The sequence below is a fragment of the Athalia rosae genome, chromosome 8 (assembly GCF_917208135.1).
Source record: "Athalia rosae chromosome 8, iyAthRosa1.1, whole genome shotgun sequence".
Lineage (NCBI taxonomy): Eukaryota > Metazoa > Arthropoda > Insecta > Hymenoptera > Athaliidae > Athalia > Athalia rosae.
Genome location: NC_064033.1, coordinates 2,918,484 through 2,936,304, shown reverse-complemented (window position 1 = coordinate 2,936,304; position 17,821 = coordinate 2,918,484). Strand labels below are relative to the sequence as shown.

The window sequence follows — 17,821 nt, the reverse complement described above, 5'->3', positions numbered from 1 at the left end:
ATCCGAAATGAATTTCGTGGCCCGTTAAAACGAATGCGAGACACGTTTATTCGTCGCGACTATTCTTGCACTTTCCCTACGCCGCGGCCGACGCGTGTAGCCGATTTACTTCTCCAACGTTTCTGCGGCTCATACGTATATGCGTATCACTGAAATTTCTATATATATTGTAGTCTCGTGTTACCTGTGGGCCGCTTTGTTACGATAATAATGTGACCATCACCTTATTACCTTTTATCATATTTGTACGATATTCGAATAATCGCCACCGCAGGTTTCTCTGTCATAGATAACGCGGTTCTCGATAGGATAGCGCATCATATGTGTACCGTAGTTCGTTTAAACGACTGGCAGCGAGGCGTTATAGTGCGTCGTTATATTATTAGGTAATAGCCGACGATCCCTCACTTGAATATTAATAAATTGCACGCGTCGTGATGATCATTATTATTTTTTTATTTTTTTTTTTCTTCGTTTTCTTTTTTCGTTAGTTACATAGGAGTTGACGAAACATTTAATTTTCGTTACGTCCGCGTCGCAACGTTAATTGTATAATTATCATTTTCATTATATAGATTACTATTACCGTCATTCGAACGGTCCCGTTGCCGATGTACACGTACAATATCTTGCACACGTCATCGTAGCCCTCGAAACTTCCCGTTTCGGATTTTTCGTCGACGAATAGCATCGCGCGATTATTGTTTCGCGGATCGTGTGAGACGTTCATACGAATTATTTGGTATTGGAAAATTTACCAACTGAATATGCAAATAAAATCAATCGATCAAAAAAAAAATATCGTTATTTCACGTGTTAATTATTTCCTCGATCGAACGCCAAACTTACAATAAATTTCAATCGCTCGACCAAAAAAGTATCTGAAATCAGCGCGCGAAAATCGCTGGCTCAGCTGAAGCTACAACGTCATCACATTTACGTCGGTTCGAAACGAGCAGGAAAAAAAAGGAGGACAAAGAAGAAATGAGCTTCTGACTTTGAAAATTAATTTGCGTGCATGTGCAATGACACATTTTTCAATTTCTCATACGCTGGGCTCGTGTTATTTATTTTTTTTTTTTTACGTACGACGGAAATCACGGGTTTCATTTTCCCTCTCGATGCATCATTTTTTTTGTTGTTTTTCATTCTTCGTTGAGTCACGATTTGATTGAGGATTTTTTTTATCGCGCATACGAATGATTTCGATGCATACGCGTACAGCAGTAGCGGTACACGCGTTAATAAAACTATTCTCAGTATTTCATTTTTTTGTTACTTCTTTTGATTATAATTTTCTCATACACACGACGCACGATTGTGTGCAACACATCGATCCACATATAGAGAAGTGTGTAACTCGAATGGGGAGTCCGACATCCCGTGCTCACGAGAGAGTTGAGTCTATGAATTACAATTGCTTTCCGACGAATGGAATGCGCTTAAAAAAAAATACTACTCGCACACGCCGCGACTTCCATTCAACGATTCAGTCGCAAAATTTGACGAAATATTAAAAACGTGCTAATGAAAATAATAATCTCGAGTGTAAAAAAAAGAAAAGTAGAAAAATATCCTTCTTCGTACACCTTTCGAATAAATTGGACGTGAATTTTGTTTTTTCCGTAGATTTTCGAAAGATCTGAGACGTTTAAATTTTTTTTTTTTCTTTGTAGTATACCGAAACGACAAAGACGACAAACAGGGGGGTGTAAATTGATTATTTTACGAGTACGACGGTTATGGCAAAATATTATTTCGTTGGCGGGGTGATCGTGTAGATGGATCACCGTGACACCTTTGGATGTCGTTAACCCATAGTTATTTTTTTTTTTATTTTTTTTTTTATTCTTGTTATTCGTGACTCCGAACCGTCGAGTTGTATCGTAGTAACCGATGTGACAAGTGTCGAGTGCCACGGGGGCTACCGACGAGTTTTTCTATCCGTTCAACATATCTACAGGTACATGATTAATAGATACCTACCGCTATACCTATACGCACGTTATTTCTAGGTGCCACACCTAACAGGCGAATCCGACGGCTAACCCAACACGAGCTAAATCTTTTACCGCACACTCGGAACTGTGCCCATCGCGACACAAGCAGAGGACATAAGACAATGGACGACCATCTACATACAAAACAGCACCAACAGCTGTGCCACACGGTAAAGGTACACCTACTCTTTTCTATAGTTTTAAATATTATATGCACACGTTACGGCGGAATATAAAAAAAAAAAGAGAAAAAAGATTATTCCGCCTTGGCATAGATTTTTTTTTTTTTCTTTTCGTTTTTTTTTTTTTTTTTTCTCTTCGACTACTATCGTTTCGTCGGGCGTATCTGAATTTTCAACGTACAATCGCGACTCGGCGTACATACGTTATGGAGAAAGAAGATTCCGCTGAAGAAGAATTCGCGCTGGGATTGGAAGGATCTGGATCGTATCTTTCATCTTCTGTTGCCGTTCCGAAGATCGAGGGATGACGATCGACGAAGAGGAGAGAAGGAAAAGGGGTATGTTTTATTTGAGTTCGTACTTACGTTTCCTGGTATGGCAGCGCTGATAAAGAGAGCCAGATTGTCAGGCCACGGTAATAATTTGTATTGTTCCCACCATCTTTTTACAACGAGACTCACGTAAAATCCAAGTACAAACGACATCGGTATCGATTCACTGGAATTACCGAAGTAGTGTCGGATCCTTTCGAAAATTCTGCAAGAGAAGAAAAAAAAACGAAAAGATAAAAGTATCATCGTTACTACCGATCGATTTTTGATATCTATTTCTCCACCGATTTTTCAATAAGAGTGCAAAGGAAATCCATTTTCTTTTCACTCTTTATGGATATTCGTCGAGTATTGGAAATAATTGGATTTTACTAGAGAATTGAAAATTTTTCATCGTTATCGTTGTTATCCCACATTGTACGTACTCGTATGCGAACACGTGCCAGCAGTTATAGAATTTTTGTCGAGCACGTACTATATATTATACATATATAGCTGTGCATGGCGTATGGTACATTATGTGTATAGTAAAGTGACTCACGAGTTTCTTTACTGCTCGAATAACGACTTTGCAATCTAATTGTAAGCTCCGATGTATAACGCGTAGGGTACGCAGTTTGCGAGCAACGTATGCGAGTCGCGAATCGTACAGTGGGATAGATTTTTTTTTTTTCTTTTTTTATTTTCTTCTTTTATTTCACGACAGAGAAGACGTCGAAATTTTGGAAATTCTTTCTCGTCGGAGCTAATTCGGATTTTCTTTCACGCCCTTGGATATATTTTTATCTCGGGAACGGTAGTCAGGTGCAATGTGCATCGCGAACCGATCGACTTCGTACACGATCTACTTCGTTTGGTACATATATGTATATATTTATATCGTGGAGGTTGTGTTATATACAGTTAGCGCAATATTGGTTTAGCTTGAGTCTCTCCGAGGTATACGTCAATACCACCTAGTACCGTACCGTATCTCTGCGTACGTACCCGCTAAGGAATCCAAAGAGAACCAATCCGTTAGAATGTACGAGTAGGTACTTTATGTTATTCCGCGCAACGCGTGCATTTTACATACGTATACGTACGTACGTACGGGTTATATACTCGCGCGTACCCGCAACACACCTAACTATACGCTTTTTTTCAACTTTTTTCAACGTTTTTTTTTTTTTCTCTTCTCCATTTTTCTTACGCGACGCTCATTCAAGTGCAGTGTAAAGAACGTATAACGTACACATCTCTCGGGTGTACAAGTCTCCTCTCTCTGTACTTATACGAATCACATGTGCGTTCGTTCGAACGCAGTATTTTCACGGGGACACAGAAATTGTTCGATCAATTGCAAAATTGTTATCATCGTTTATATTTCTTGCATACCTATTCACTCGTCTTAGAAATTGATCCAATTATGCAGGATCGCTGCAACGCACCTGGGTACACACGTTGTGTTGTAAATTATTTTTTTTCAATCTCTTTTCAAATTCAAAGTTCCTTTTTTTTGCGCTCTATTATACAAGATATCGTGATTCTGAATCTACAAGCATTGATTTCTTTTCTCTCTTTCGATTGATTGATTTTTTAATTTGATTTCTTGCTCTTTGGTTCTCTATAAATTCTTCCTCACGAAATTTATCGTACGACGTACGGTTACATCCTACATGTCCAAAATGTTTCATCTCCATTCATACAAAGGTATACGTGATTAAAAAAAAAACCGCGTTTGGTATGTAGAGAAGAACGAGTGGTCGAAAAAATTTACATAGCGGAGGGTACTTCTTTTTATTCTTTCTTTCTCTTTTTTTTTTTTTTCTTTTCGAGGCCGTCGTGGGGAGTGAAAAATACGTGGGTGGTTGGTCTCCTCGCTGTCTGACAAACCATGTATTTTTACATCCTGTCGCACGGACGAATTTATATATCATCGAAATGGAAAAAAAAAAATAAAGTAAGAATGTAAAAATGGTCAGCTCGAATATGAGATAGATACCTACTTAAAAAAATGTCCCCGAAATTGAAAAATCCAAATAATAGATTCATTTTTCGATGATCGCTTTACTCTTATAGCCCAACTAATTCCAAAGGCAATTTTGAGACAGCGGTGATTCGACAAATGCTTTCATAAAAAAAAACCATATCACAATTCGAATCCTAATTCCGATCCTTTTTCTGATTTCCTAATATCCCTTCTTGCATCCATGAATATAACATACAGGTATAATAGCGTGTTGCGATTCACGTTGAGTCAAAGTGCATATACCTGTACCCGTAACGAATACGTTCTTCTTCTTTTCGTTTTTCTTTCTCAAATTTTTTTTTTTTCCCTATTCGTTTTACCCTTTTCATTTCGTTTTTTTTTTTTTTTTTTTTCTTCTTTCTCTCAAACCGACGAGAGTCTCGACCCGAAGTGGAGGCAATTATTCGTTGGGCGGCGGTTCGATCACCCTTCAGAAATATTGCCGAGGTTATTTTTAAACCAGGCGCGAGTCGCCTTTTTCGACGTCCTTTTTTTTCTGTTTCACATTTTCGATCTATGGACGTATCGTAGTTTTTTTTTTTTTTTTTCGCTCGGCTCATCGGACGAGAGGTCTACTCAACGGAGTTTAAAGATTGACAAGAACATGGAGAGTGTCTGAAATTATGACGAGGTATTGCGTTGGAAAAATACGAGAAATAAAAACGAAAAGAAACTTACAGTGCGTGCGGTGTGTAACTATGAATGTAATTTTTATTTTCTAATTTTCGTTTCTATTTCTCTACGAAAAAACGTCGTTATACTTTTTTTTTTTCTGTCTCTTTCGAAGCAATAATGTTAGGCGATTCGTATGGTACGGTGTACAACTTTATGATCTCTATTATAAAAGATTCAGGAAACAAGAAATTATCCATCTTGTGCATGATGGCTTGTGTGTATCAGGTTGGTTATTATGAGATTATATTCTCCGCTTAGCGAGGGGAAAATAATTGCTAATGTAATAATTCCCTAGATGGTATTACCACACATCATCTGCAATTGCTTTACGTAGATAGATAAAACCCGCGAGGTCGGATAAAAATTTTACCTACCTATCGCCTGTTTTCAATCTTGTTTTTCGAATTTATCTCCCGTATCTTTGTTCTTTTTTTCCAAAATTCGCGCAAACTCAGGCGCTAACCAATCCGTGAAATAAAATCTTTGGACGGTTTCGACTAGTTTTATATTCCTCATTCAACACGTCGTGTACATATCGTCGCAAAATATATACGATAATTACATTATGCCGAAGCAAAAAAAAAAAGTAATACATGAATAAAGTGAATGAATAAATAAAGAAATTATCGGTATGAGATTTTTGAAAATGTAATTTGTGTCAGGGGCTTGCGTATTTAAAATTTGTCGTTTTTTCTTCGTCTTTTCTTGGGTTTTTTCGGTACATGAATCACATTCGGAATTCGTTAGGTCCTGCAGTTATTGAATTTATATTTATTCTTACAACTAACCCGATTAGCAACGTTCGCATACGTCAATGTCGGGTCAATGTCAACAACCTGTCGATTCATAATTCGCCACGTAATTTAATTTGCAATTTGCAACCAGTTTACAATTAATACAAATTCCTTTGTGATACGATCATATGTGGATACGATAAAATTCCATTTACATACAACGACGAAGAAAATTCTTTTGGATTTGAATATCTTCTTTTTTTTTCGTTTCTTTTTTTCTATCCACGCGACAAACGCGCGCGGCTTCCTTCCCTTCCTCGTCAATTATCCTGCGACCGTAATGGCTGCTCATTCGTTGAAAAGAAAATTTGAAGAGAATAATTGTTAAATTGGAAAAAAATCTGATTTTTTTTTTTACGTCTTGAAAAAAAATTTACTTACCTCTGTTGGTGTTCGTTCAGGGCGTATCGATAGGTTAAATTTATTACGTAGTAGACTACAAGATAGGCTATAAGTTCCCGCCATATCAATTTGTACACGGATCCTCTCCATCTGAAACAAAAAATCAAAGGGGGGAAAAAAATTAAATTCCGAATTCAGCGCGTGCAGAATATTAAATTTTCCTTCCGGCACTCAATAAATTATACGACTAGGCCGTAAAATTTTATTTTCCAAACGAAGTGGGAAGAGAATAAAATAGAATCAGGGTGAGAGAGTGATAAAATTTTACCATTGAACGGGATGGACAACAACCGTCCCGAATTGAGCAAGTAAAGTAGGCATTAGATGGGAAGAAAAAAAAAGTAAAAAAACTTCACACATCTCGCGGCCGTTCATATTTCGTAATTGAGATCATAGCCGGAGAATTGCGATAAAGAGACGAAGGAAAAAAAAGAGCCAATAGAAAAAAGAAATTCATATTAACGATTATTATGTCCATTGACGAATGGATAAATATTTCAATTGGCAAATTTGCTTAACAATTTTAGTTGCGATATTTTAATATATTTTTGAAAAAGTTCGAAGTTAAGTTTTGCTTGAAAAAACTTGACGACGGTCGCGGGGTTTCGTCGATGGGATTTCAATTATAATCGTGGAAAGTGGTACCGTTAACGACGGCTCTTCAAAATAAGGCTCTGTGCCAATAAAATTCCCTGCAATGCCAAGTTTAACCAACGATAATAGTTATGTTACACATGTACGACCGTTTCTGCGGGATGACATTCCTCGCGTCGGATATTATCTAATCCACGGGTCACGGAATATTTTGCAAAACGGATTGGACCGCAGGTTCGTGAAAATCCAAATATCGACCGGTAGGAGTACGACAATTGAGGTGAAAATGAAAAACGAACGACACGTTCGCCGCTCGAGTTTTTTTCGGTTCCTCTTTTTTTACGGTCCCTATCGTTTTCATTGGATTTACGTGCGTCGGACGGACGAGAGGGACCGACCGGCGGACATCCGGCGAATTGAAGCAGCTGATGATCGGACATTGTGCACGGTGGTACGGGGCGCAGTAAACCGTAACGCTATCCCGCATCTTCGTGCGCGTATGTTCGCGCGTACGTACGTACGTACATATAGGTGTGTACGGTATCTGGACTCCGTTCGATAATTCCGATGAGAAATTTCTATTTTTCAATGTCCGATTTTGACTTGAGTCAACGAAAATTATCGAGTCGCATCGAATCGTGCCGCGAGCGCAATTACTAATTGCGCGATAGAAAGTCGAATCCGAATGGCGCTTAGACCGGTGATTAAATTGTTATCGAATACAGAGAAGTCTGATGTCTGATTGTGGATCGTTCAACTTTTTTTTTTCGTACGTCATTTCATTGATTGATTTGAAGTATCGAAGATTCGAAACGAGAAACTTTCTTCTTCTTATTCTTCTTCTTCTTCTTTTTTAGCCTTGCAAATTTTTTTTCGTCTAATCTGGACCTCTGGGATCCGAAGATTCGGGAAAAGTGAGTCGAAGGCTCCGAAGATTCGTGTCGAGTAAAAATTCATCTCCTCCGGAGTCTCGAAATAATGGTTATTCAGTTTTGTTCCCCAGTCACTTTCACTCGCGTTTTGAGTTCGTGCCACGTGTTATATGCGTATATAACGTCACCTCGACGGAGGCGGACAGACATAAAAAATGCCGTAGATATAACAAGAAAAAAAAATAAGGAGAAAAAATCGCGCACACGTGGCAAAAAGCAGTAAAATCTTATATCTCGTTCTACCGTGCACAATACTCGAACAAATCTCGAGTTGCGATGTGGATTCGTACATATTCGTAGAATTTGTATATTTCTCGTCGTCGGGGGTCAAGGCGATAAGAGCTGATCAATAATTCTTTCGAAGATTCTCTCGACTTCTTTGAAAAAATATTACGATGTCCGCGGTATTTTTTTTTTTTTTTTTCTTTCACGCCAGTTTATGACGCGTGGATAATTTGACTTTGATCGTCTGAAACGTTCTGAAAATTGGTGAAAGTATATCGAGTTTTAAAATTCTGAGTAACTCGAGCCGGGATTTTACTCAACAGTTGCGTGCCGAGACAATTCTTTGTAAAAAGGTACTTAACGTAATTTTACACGCATCGGATACGTAGAGGGAGGGAAAAAAAGAAGATTTCTCGAGGGTCGATCATCGCGCCGGAGTGGATCGCGATTGCGATCCTAATTATTATCGTGGAAATTCACGAAATTGACGGTCTTTTATTTCCTCAATTTCACATCATAGGGACATCGAGACGACGCGAGTTCTGAAAATCGGACAGGGGGGAAAAAAATTTATCGCTCGATCGTATCCGAGAAACGATCGTCACAGATGTGAACCAATCCGTGGATCTTTTTATCGTGAAAATAATTCTTGCGCAACGCTACCTGTAATCGTTTGTTTAAATATCCAAGCTTCGTGGAAAAATAATTTAACATCAGCCTCTATCGAACATTCACTGTGTAACTTTTCCGAGAACTAATCCTCGATCATCATTTGCAATTGGTTTGAGATCGAGACAATGACTGGAGGATCGGCGAACGACGTTGATGAAAAAAAAAAAAACATCAAAGAGACGAAAAAAGAAAACCAAAGTCTACCGACGTTATCCGTATGATCACCAATTTTTACCTGTCGCATTCGTCGAACCCAGAGTGATAATTGCACTCAAACATTAGCGAAGAAAAAAACCTTAGCGATCTTTTCTTTGGAAATATCGAACGTAGGTTTATTTTTTAAGCGTTTTCGAACACGATTCCCGACTTGAGATAATTTTTCTTCTCCAGTTTTTTCGGTAAATTAGTGACCTTATTCTTGGAGTACGTGGACCTCGATTATTCTTTTTCACGTATAGATAGCCCGATCGATTTTGACCGCAAATTTTCTAGAACGGATACGGTTCTGTAGAAAATCCGAGAGATATCTCTGATACGCCAGTTGAATCGAGCGATAGAAAATCTTACGGCAGTGAATAATCGCGATCGGTGTCCAGTGGTCGGAAATTTCACTCGAAACTAAAAGTCGAGATGGTAAAATTTATGCCGAACGAACGTCGTTGATGAAAAGAAATTTTATCGGATCGCTGGCAAAATTCTTAAAGAGCAGGTCGAATCGTTTTACCATTTTTTTTTTTTTTTCTTTTTTCTTTTTTCTTTTACTTTTCACCCGGCGTATGAACAGACCATATATGCCTTATAATAAATTGAGGATTGTTATTCGTAGTAGAAAACGCGACTAGCGCGGTTAGTCGGCGATTTATATTCGCTACATAGAATTTAGTAACGCTAGTCGTGCGCGCATAGATCCCGCCGATACAAATTACACACGTACATATGTATGTATGTACATTTGCATTTAGCGTCACGACGCCCGTCCGACGCGACGCCTACGATCTTTAAATACATCCGATTGTGCCGCAGGGGAAGAACGGGAAAAATATATACGATTTTTATTTATACATACGATACTATTTTATCCGTCGATAATTAGTTAATTAAAAATCGTTTAAAATTCCTCGATGACTGTTCAGATTTTTCGGTTAAATTAATTAACGTCGGGATGCAGAAAATATTTTTCAAATATAAAATACATAACGGTCCTTTTTCGAGTGCCGATGTTCGTGCAGTCACTTCGTCGGGTGAAATATAAAACTCGTTGATAAGTTTTTTTTTTAAAAATTACTGTCGTCTTGTTTTTTTCGGTTTTGATGTTCGATATCGTATATTGGCACTGCAGCAGACATTATTACAGGTCATTTCGCACGCATCGAAGTGTTTGTATGTTAGTGGGTCATGGGAGGCATTGTCACCATACATTTAAGTTTCATACGATATCACCATAATGTCGACTGACGTATCGCTGACCTTGAGGCGGTTTATATATATACCACTGTTATGGACTGGAATATTGAAATAATTAAAGTTTACTACTACACGAACAATGTCAATTTGCACGCGGAGTGATATCCAGCCGTAGTTAATTTACATGGGAAATGGAGAATTTCGTCGAAATTTATTTGAACAAAACCGTGCTCGGTTGAATTATGTAATCGGAGGAGTAGGGGGAACGTCGTACCCTGATCGTTTTGCTTGGTTTTTTTATTTAGAAATTGTTGAAATGAATTTTTTAAATGGCGACCGACCGATGAGGATAACTTCGTCGATATACCTGGTGGCGATGGAATATATTTGTTTGCAAAAATGAGATCATATCTTGCTAACGTCAGAGAAGGAAGTGACGATAAAAATAGTTATGCATGAATAAGTACACATGATAAAATTCTGCTGAAGATGACTACATAAAATACGACCTCGAAAAACGCAGATTGATTCTGGGAGGCTGCAATTAGGCGATTTTTATACTCGAACCGAGTGCGAAACGATTGTTTGTTCAAGAGCGTAAGTACACCGTGTGATAATATGCAGAACTTTTCTCAGTAGGTGTACACGTTTTGCTGTCGTTCAGATATCTTATGCAATTGATACGTCTATTCCTATTTTTTGCTTCGAAAAGTAGAGAAAATACAATCAATTTTATGGACAGATCAATTTTTCTTTCAGAGAACATAAGAATATCCTGAAAACTCTTTATAAATAATGTTGATTTTTGAGCAGAAGATTAAGATTCTTTTTTAATGGGTCTGGTACAGTTTTCTTATGTATTTTGATCTCAGGAATCCAAATCTGGAAGAAAGATTGATCTAACAATAAAATTGACCGAGTTCTCGCCATTTTATTGTTTTGTAACATAAATTTGAGGATATCTCTGTGTCGAAATATTGGAATTTTTTGGTCTACGAGCAAACCCGAGCTTTGCTGGAGTCAGCGCAGCCAGCAGCGTAGCGTTTTGTTGTGAGACGTCACCTTGGAGGCTGAGCAGAGGTGACGCCCCACAACAAACCCCCTCGCTCGTGGCTACCTGACTCCAGCTAAGCTCAGGCTCGCTGGTGAATTGAGAAATTCGAATATTTCGACCCATGCATGGATTGCGAAGAATCCAAATGAGTCTACGACTAAAACCAACCGATATTTCTTAATTTTTCTGCTCCCAACAGCGAATAATTGATGATTACTCGAACGATTGCACGAGTAGAGATGATTTTGGCTTTCAGATTTGGATTCCTGAGGTCAAGATACATATATAAAAGTGTCATAACTTCCTCTTTGGCCCAAAAATCCAGAGAATCCAAGGTATATCGATTGGGATTTGTAGCGATTTTTGGGCCAAAAGTAAATTAGTTTAAAAATAGATTGTATTACACTTTTCTGACGTATTTTGACCTCAGGAATCCGAATCTGGAAGAAAAATTGACCTATCTCCAAAAATGATCGAGTTATCGCTAATTTTCACCTTTTTGGGGTTAAAAATAAAAAATTGATTTTTTAGTCTTTATTAATGTAATTTGAGCTCAGGAATCCGAATCTGAAAGAAAAATTGATCTATTTATGAAATTTATCGAGTTATCCCCATTTTTAGGCATTTTTTGGCATAAATTTGAGGATATCTTGAAAGGAAAAAATCGTAGCTCAATTTGGACAACGGATTCGTGTTCCTGAGGTCAAAATACGTAAGAAAAGTGCCATACGATCAATTAAAAAAAATAAAAATTTTTACTCAAAATTTGAGATTTTTCCAAGGGGTACCCCTTACGATTTTTTCAAATTTTGACCAAAATTTTTTATTTTTTAAAATTGATCGTATGGCACTTTTCTTATGTATTTTGACCTCAGGAACACGAATCCGTTGTCCAAATTGAGCTACGATTTTTTCCCTTCGAGATATCCTCAAATTTATGCCAAAAAATGCGTAAAAATGGCGATAACTCGATCAATTTTGTAAATAGATCATTTTGTCTTTCAGATTCGGATTCCTGAGCTCAGATTACATAAGAATACATCAAGAACTCAATTTTTTTTTTTCGACCCCAAAAAGGTGAAAATTGGCGATAACTCGATCAATTTTGAAGATAGATCAATTTTTCTTTCAGATTCAGATTCCTGAGGTCAAAATACGTCAGAAAAGTGTCATATGATCAATTTAAAACATACTTCATTCTCGACCCCCAAATTGAAGAAAACCCTTCGGATTTTTTTCAATTTTCGGGCTAAAAATGAAATATATATTCATAAAACTGATAGTAGGACGCTTTCTTAACATATTTCGACTCCAGAAACATAAAGCCATTGACCAAAGTGAGCTACGAAATTATCTCATCAAGATATCTAAATTTTTTCATTCTGGAAAACGAAAAATAGTAGCGATAGCTTGATAAATTCGAATGCCGACGCAATTCGATTGCAGATGAAATTGAAGCGAAGAACAAAAAGTGAAGAAGAATGGAACAGAGAAGCACGTCCGATTTTTTTGTGTAAGCGAGTGGCGTCAATGACCGACAACATTCATTAATTTTCAACGTGCTGCACTCTTTTCAAATCTCAAAGATTGTCTCTTCCTTCCTCTTCATTTCGAAAGTAAAAAGAAATCACAAAAATATTCGTAAGTCAGCTACATTATTGAAAAATGTCAAGGCTTCAGTTTCCGCGCATATATACAGCATAATTAAATAACCTCTCATGACAAATTCTAATCATGCTTCGAATAATACAGTGTACGTAAAAAATTGAAATTCCATTCGTGGCCTTATCGTTTATTACGTATATATTTTATATTTCACGTACCAGGAAATAAAATAGCAAATATTTATGTTAGACGCGAGAATTTTTGGCAAATATGCGTAATGTATGCATAGCTATGTGCGTATCAACGATTATGATTGCAGGTAAAATAGAAATTTTTTAATCACAGCGAATAAAATTTGATGCAAAGTGATCTGATCTCCCTACAATGTGAAAAATATTTGAGTCTTACATTCTAAGACAACTCTTCAAAATCAACCTCAAAATACAGCTTTCGATAGAAGGAAAAAATCGGAAAAAAGTAACCGCAAAAAATTAGCTAAAAACTAGTTTCTACGATGTGCAGATATTTCGGGATTTTTTCGGAAACAGTTCAACCGAAAACCTGAGTCAATTTTCGGTCTCCTCAGATCTCGTGGGATCCAAAGAACAAAGTATCATTATTTGCATATCAGCCCACCATATTCAAATTCAAATTTTTTATTCAAACAATTCCAGCTCCGAATTAAAAAAAAAAAAGTCGTCGTAGCACGTTTTGAAAATTCCAATGCTGTTTTCTTCCGTTCCGATCTCGTGTCAACCGGTCTTCTCCTCATTGCGGTTAGCATGATTCGTAAACGTACGTGAAATTTTTACAAAAAATGTTCTCGCTCGATTTTTGAATGAATCAGTTGTGCCCCATCCAGCCTTAAACGGTAAATTACCGTGCCTGTACGTCGTGTAGTCTGCGGATCATCGCCGTCATCATCATCGTCGTCGTCGTCGTCATTACGTGCAGCCTAGGCTCTATAAACGTGTGTCAAGCAACGACTTCCAAGTCTTTTGAACAACGTTACACGACATCTGCGGTTAAAATCTACTACATTATCTGCTAATTGAATCGGCAATTATATCATAATATATACTAACGCGAGTTACGCATTCATGTACAGTTCACGCGGTACAACGTTCTTGGCTATAAATATCATTTCAAAGAACGGGGAAACACCCGGAAATTTATTTAACGTTTCGAGAGTTACTGTCCCTCCGCTCACGGATTTCCCTAGAGAAAATCACCATTTTTCTCACCGCTGAAAAATTGCGACCGCTGTCGCTTTCTTCGAAGTTTTGAGAAAAAAAAAAATAATGAAACAATTCCAACCGGGATCACGAGTCGTTCGAGTGTGGAAGTAAACGTCTTTGATGTGTGTGCAACGTGCGTTTTATACGAACTCTAATAACGATCACCGGTTTAAGTGAGCGAAGGAAGGAAGATGGAAATTTCATTGCAGATGAGAAGGAGAAGGAAAAGATGGAAATAAAGGGGGGAACAAGGCCTTGGTAAGCCTTGACCGGCGCACCGTTACCTGCTGACCGCCCCACACCGATCGTCGAGAAGGAGTTTACAGACGCGCGATATCGCTCGCCGATCGTAAAGAAGAAAAAAAATAACAACAACAACAATAACGATCGTATCAAATAAATTTATCGTTATGACGGAGGCGTCGGAATCTTTTTTTTTTTCCTTTTAACGATATTATTTTTTTTCGTCAATCGATTTCGAAACTCCCGGAAATTTCGATTGCGCACGAACAAATGTTACAAGGTAATAAACAATCCCCGTACACCGTACGTAAAATCCATGTATCACGTTTAAAACTAACCAGGATATTGTTGTCTTGTAAAGAAAAAAAAAAAAAAAGAAAAAAAATTGTCGGGCAGCTGATAAAATAATTTATTTGAAATATATTTTTCGATTGGAACTGTACGATCGGTAGGGAGTCTGGTGCGATATCGTAATCGATCGCGCGGATTGAGGATTTGAACTTATTTCATACGTCCGCGCATATATCGTTTGACATTTAAGAACAATACGAAGTGAAAGGGGGCACAAAAAATACTTTCGATGAGATTATTTATCACACGTGGCGATGGCGGTTGATTGCGTGTGGTAAGATTTTACTTGTCTGTAAAGTTGGCGATAATTTTCGATCTACTTTTCGTGCATTCGATGGTCTCGTTTTTTTTTTTTTTTGTTTTTGATAAATTTGTATAAATTCGAAACGGCGACGACGGTCTTTTGGGCGAGTTATTCCCTCCGTCGTACGAAAAACCGTTTACGTTATTAGCTCCGTAAAATCGCCTAGTTTCAGACATGCTCACATACCCCTCCCCCCGGTGAAAATCCGTTAAGGCAACGGACGTACGTGTATCTAACTATGTAACGAAGGTTCTCGATCGCGGGCACGATCGTCTCGATCCGTTTTTTCCGCCTGTTTTTTTTTTTTTTTCGTTATTTCTTTTACTCTCATTCCCGCTCCTCTTCCATCTCGTCGACGTTCGTTGCGACGCGGAATCCAACTTCATTTGATTTCATACACGATCCACTGTACACAAACTACCTCTGGAATCGAAAAATTATAGCCCTAGATGGAAAAGACCGCAGTGGCTCAAGGGCTTTTACCGGAACACCGTGCGCTCGAGTAACTTTACTTTAGCCCAGAAGAACGCCTTCTAAGGGGACGCGGTATACCGAGTCCGTTATAAATCCGTGTAAAATTTTATTTCTTTCTCTACGTCGCCCCCGGGTGCCCTAGAATTTTTTTTTTTTTCCATTCCGTGGGATCTATGGGGTAAAAGAAAACCGCGAGAATTCAGATCTCCGATTTTCTTTTTTCTCCATGGGATAATTCGACCGCGAGGCGTTCGAATGAAAATTTGAGTCAAGTATCCTCTGAATATCGGGAAGTCGTTGAGGGGCCTCAATTTCATGTGGTGGTTTATTTTTTTTTTTCGGTCGTCGTCGTCGTCGTCGAATCGATTACGTTTTATTTTCCCTTTATTGAAAATTCTCCGTTATAACGACGCGGATTATCGTCATTGCTATTATTATTACGTGCTCCTTCGATGTCCTTACGGTTTTGCAGTTCGCGACGTTTGCGTCCCCGCGTTACACGTTACACGTTACACGTATTGTACACACATGTGTACGCGAGTAGCGCGCCGCGACTTCGAAGCCGCGCCTCGGGGAAAAAGCGGTGAGAATTTTTACTTCGGATAGGTATATAATAATTTTTAAAACTACTTCTTGCGCCAAAGGCGCAGCATATTAACGTTTCAACTTCCGAGAATCGTAAGAAAGAAGACCGTGTGTTCTTCAGAAAGAACGGCAAACTCGCGCTTCACTCGTTATTATGGCGCCGTGTACCGATCGCCGCAACTGTCTCGCAAGTACACGTATAACCCCGAGCTTTGCGTTATAAATAAATACAACGATTATTCATTAGTCTCATTTTTACACCAGAATGCACAGTTTTAGGTTTTTGTTTTTTTCAATTTTCTTCGGCAACGATCGACCGAGTCGATTCTATTAATTTGAAAAAAAAAAAAAAGGAACGGAGCGAAGATGAAGTTTCTGATCGAGAAGATCGATTCCTTCAATTTTTTTCATTCGCATTTAATCATATGTGGTGATCTCCGACTGACAAGAATCTCATTTCGTCATGTTCCGATCCATAAATACAACGTCTGCATTTTTTGTACGGTGAGAAAAAAAAAAAAAAAACCAAAAGGAAAGAAATCGAAAAATTTATAGGTCTTTTTTAGTCTTCTGTTATTTCGAAGCGTAACCGATCGGCGAAATTGGATCTTCTTTCGGCGGACGGGGATATATTAATTCTCGGTAGGTGTGTATTACTCTCATGTGTACAAGATGATATGGTTGAAAAGTTCGTCTAGCCGTAACGAATAATGCACATACAATAGGTAGAGATACCCTAAAGGTCGACTACCCCGAATTCCGTTATCGTTAAAATCAATTCAATTCCATGTCTTGATTGAATTTAGATTTTTTAATTCGACGTCCGACGATCGTCGTTCGATTACGGACGGAATGATTTGTTCGAATCTGAGACACGACGAAGAATCGTCGGCGCGATGGGGAAAAAAAGTAAAAAAAAGTTTCACGAAAATCCAAAAATGGAGCGGACGGGTCTTCGCGGTCGTTGACGATTCAACTTCGTCGCGTTTCGTGCTCGTCTATAGCGCCGAGTTTGATCGTAAAACGAATGAAAGTTGTAACCTAAACGAGCCAAGGCGTCGTCGCGTCTTTGGTCCCGCTAGCGAGGGACACGAGAGACGTGCAACAGGTTGACCTTCGGCCTCTGATCGGAGCTCAGGGAACGCGGGTGGTGTGGAAACTCGTATACGAAATACGCGATCGATCCGTGGTCCGAAGCGAGATCCGAAGGGCAGAATTTTTTCGACTCTATTTTGTCCTAGCTTTTCCCATCGATTGCGACTATCTTTTTCTATTCTATTCCGTTCAGCTGACGTTGGCGACGCGTACGACGAGCGTCTTCGGCGACAGAAATACGTTGCAATTGAATTACGAAACCAGATGCTGCGGTGCATCGGTTATGCGCGTATAATACAGCGTTGTTCGACCATTGTTTGCACTATAAAACGCAATTTCCTGTCAATTTACATAACGCGAACTCTTCCATTGTACGCGTATCGATGATTTCTATTTTCGGATGATCAAAAATTGGAGATGTTCAATTCTTACCGCCGATCGTCGTGAAAAAGAAATACTTTGGCAATTCGCTCGCTGCATACTGCAACCGTCTAAACTTTACGGTTGTATCAGATGATCGAATCATCCGATGTATGACTTGTACAGTTATACTGTAGATACTCGCCGCCATTATATTATATTCTTCGGGCCTCACCGGTGCACAGAGAAAAAATAAAAAAAAATAAAGTAACCGATCATTAATGTAGAA

General features: G+C 38.5%; 2 protein-coding genes across 4 annotated transcripts in view; one reads left to right on the top strand and one right to left on the bottom strand.

Annotated features, from left to right (window-relative positions):
- LOC105691043 overlaps positions 1-17,821 on the top strand; it is a 149,187-nt gene that overhangs the window by 4,844 nt on the left and 126,522 nt on the right. Inside the window, exon 2 of one of the 2 annotated variants that reach the window (XM_048659568.1) lies at positions 2,016-2,176. The gene's annotated coding sequence lies outside the window, so the exon portion shown is untranslated. Of the gene's footprint in view, positions 1-2,015; positions 2,177-2,337; positions 2,521-17,821 lie in introns of those variants that run through there. The other variant, XM_048659567.1, reaches the window with a different exon arrangement.
- Positions 1-17,821, bottom strand: part of LOC105684499 — a 41,394-nt gene that overhangs the window by 17,187 nt on the left and 6,386 nt on the right. For both annotated transcript variants that reach the window (XM_048659564.1, XM_048659565.1), the window contains exons 2-3: positions 6,376-6,486; positions 2,548-2,719 (exon numbers count right to left, since the gene is read on the bottom strand). In XM_048659564.1, the coding sequence (XP_048515521.1) occupies positions 2,548-2,719; positions 6,376-6,486 (283 nt within the window). The remainder of the gene's footprint in view (positions 1-2,547; positions 2,720-6,375; positions 6,487-17,821) is intronic.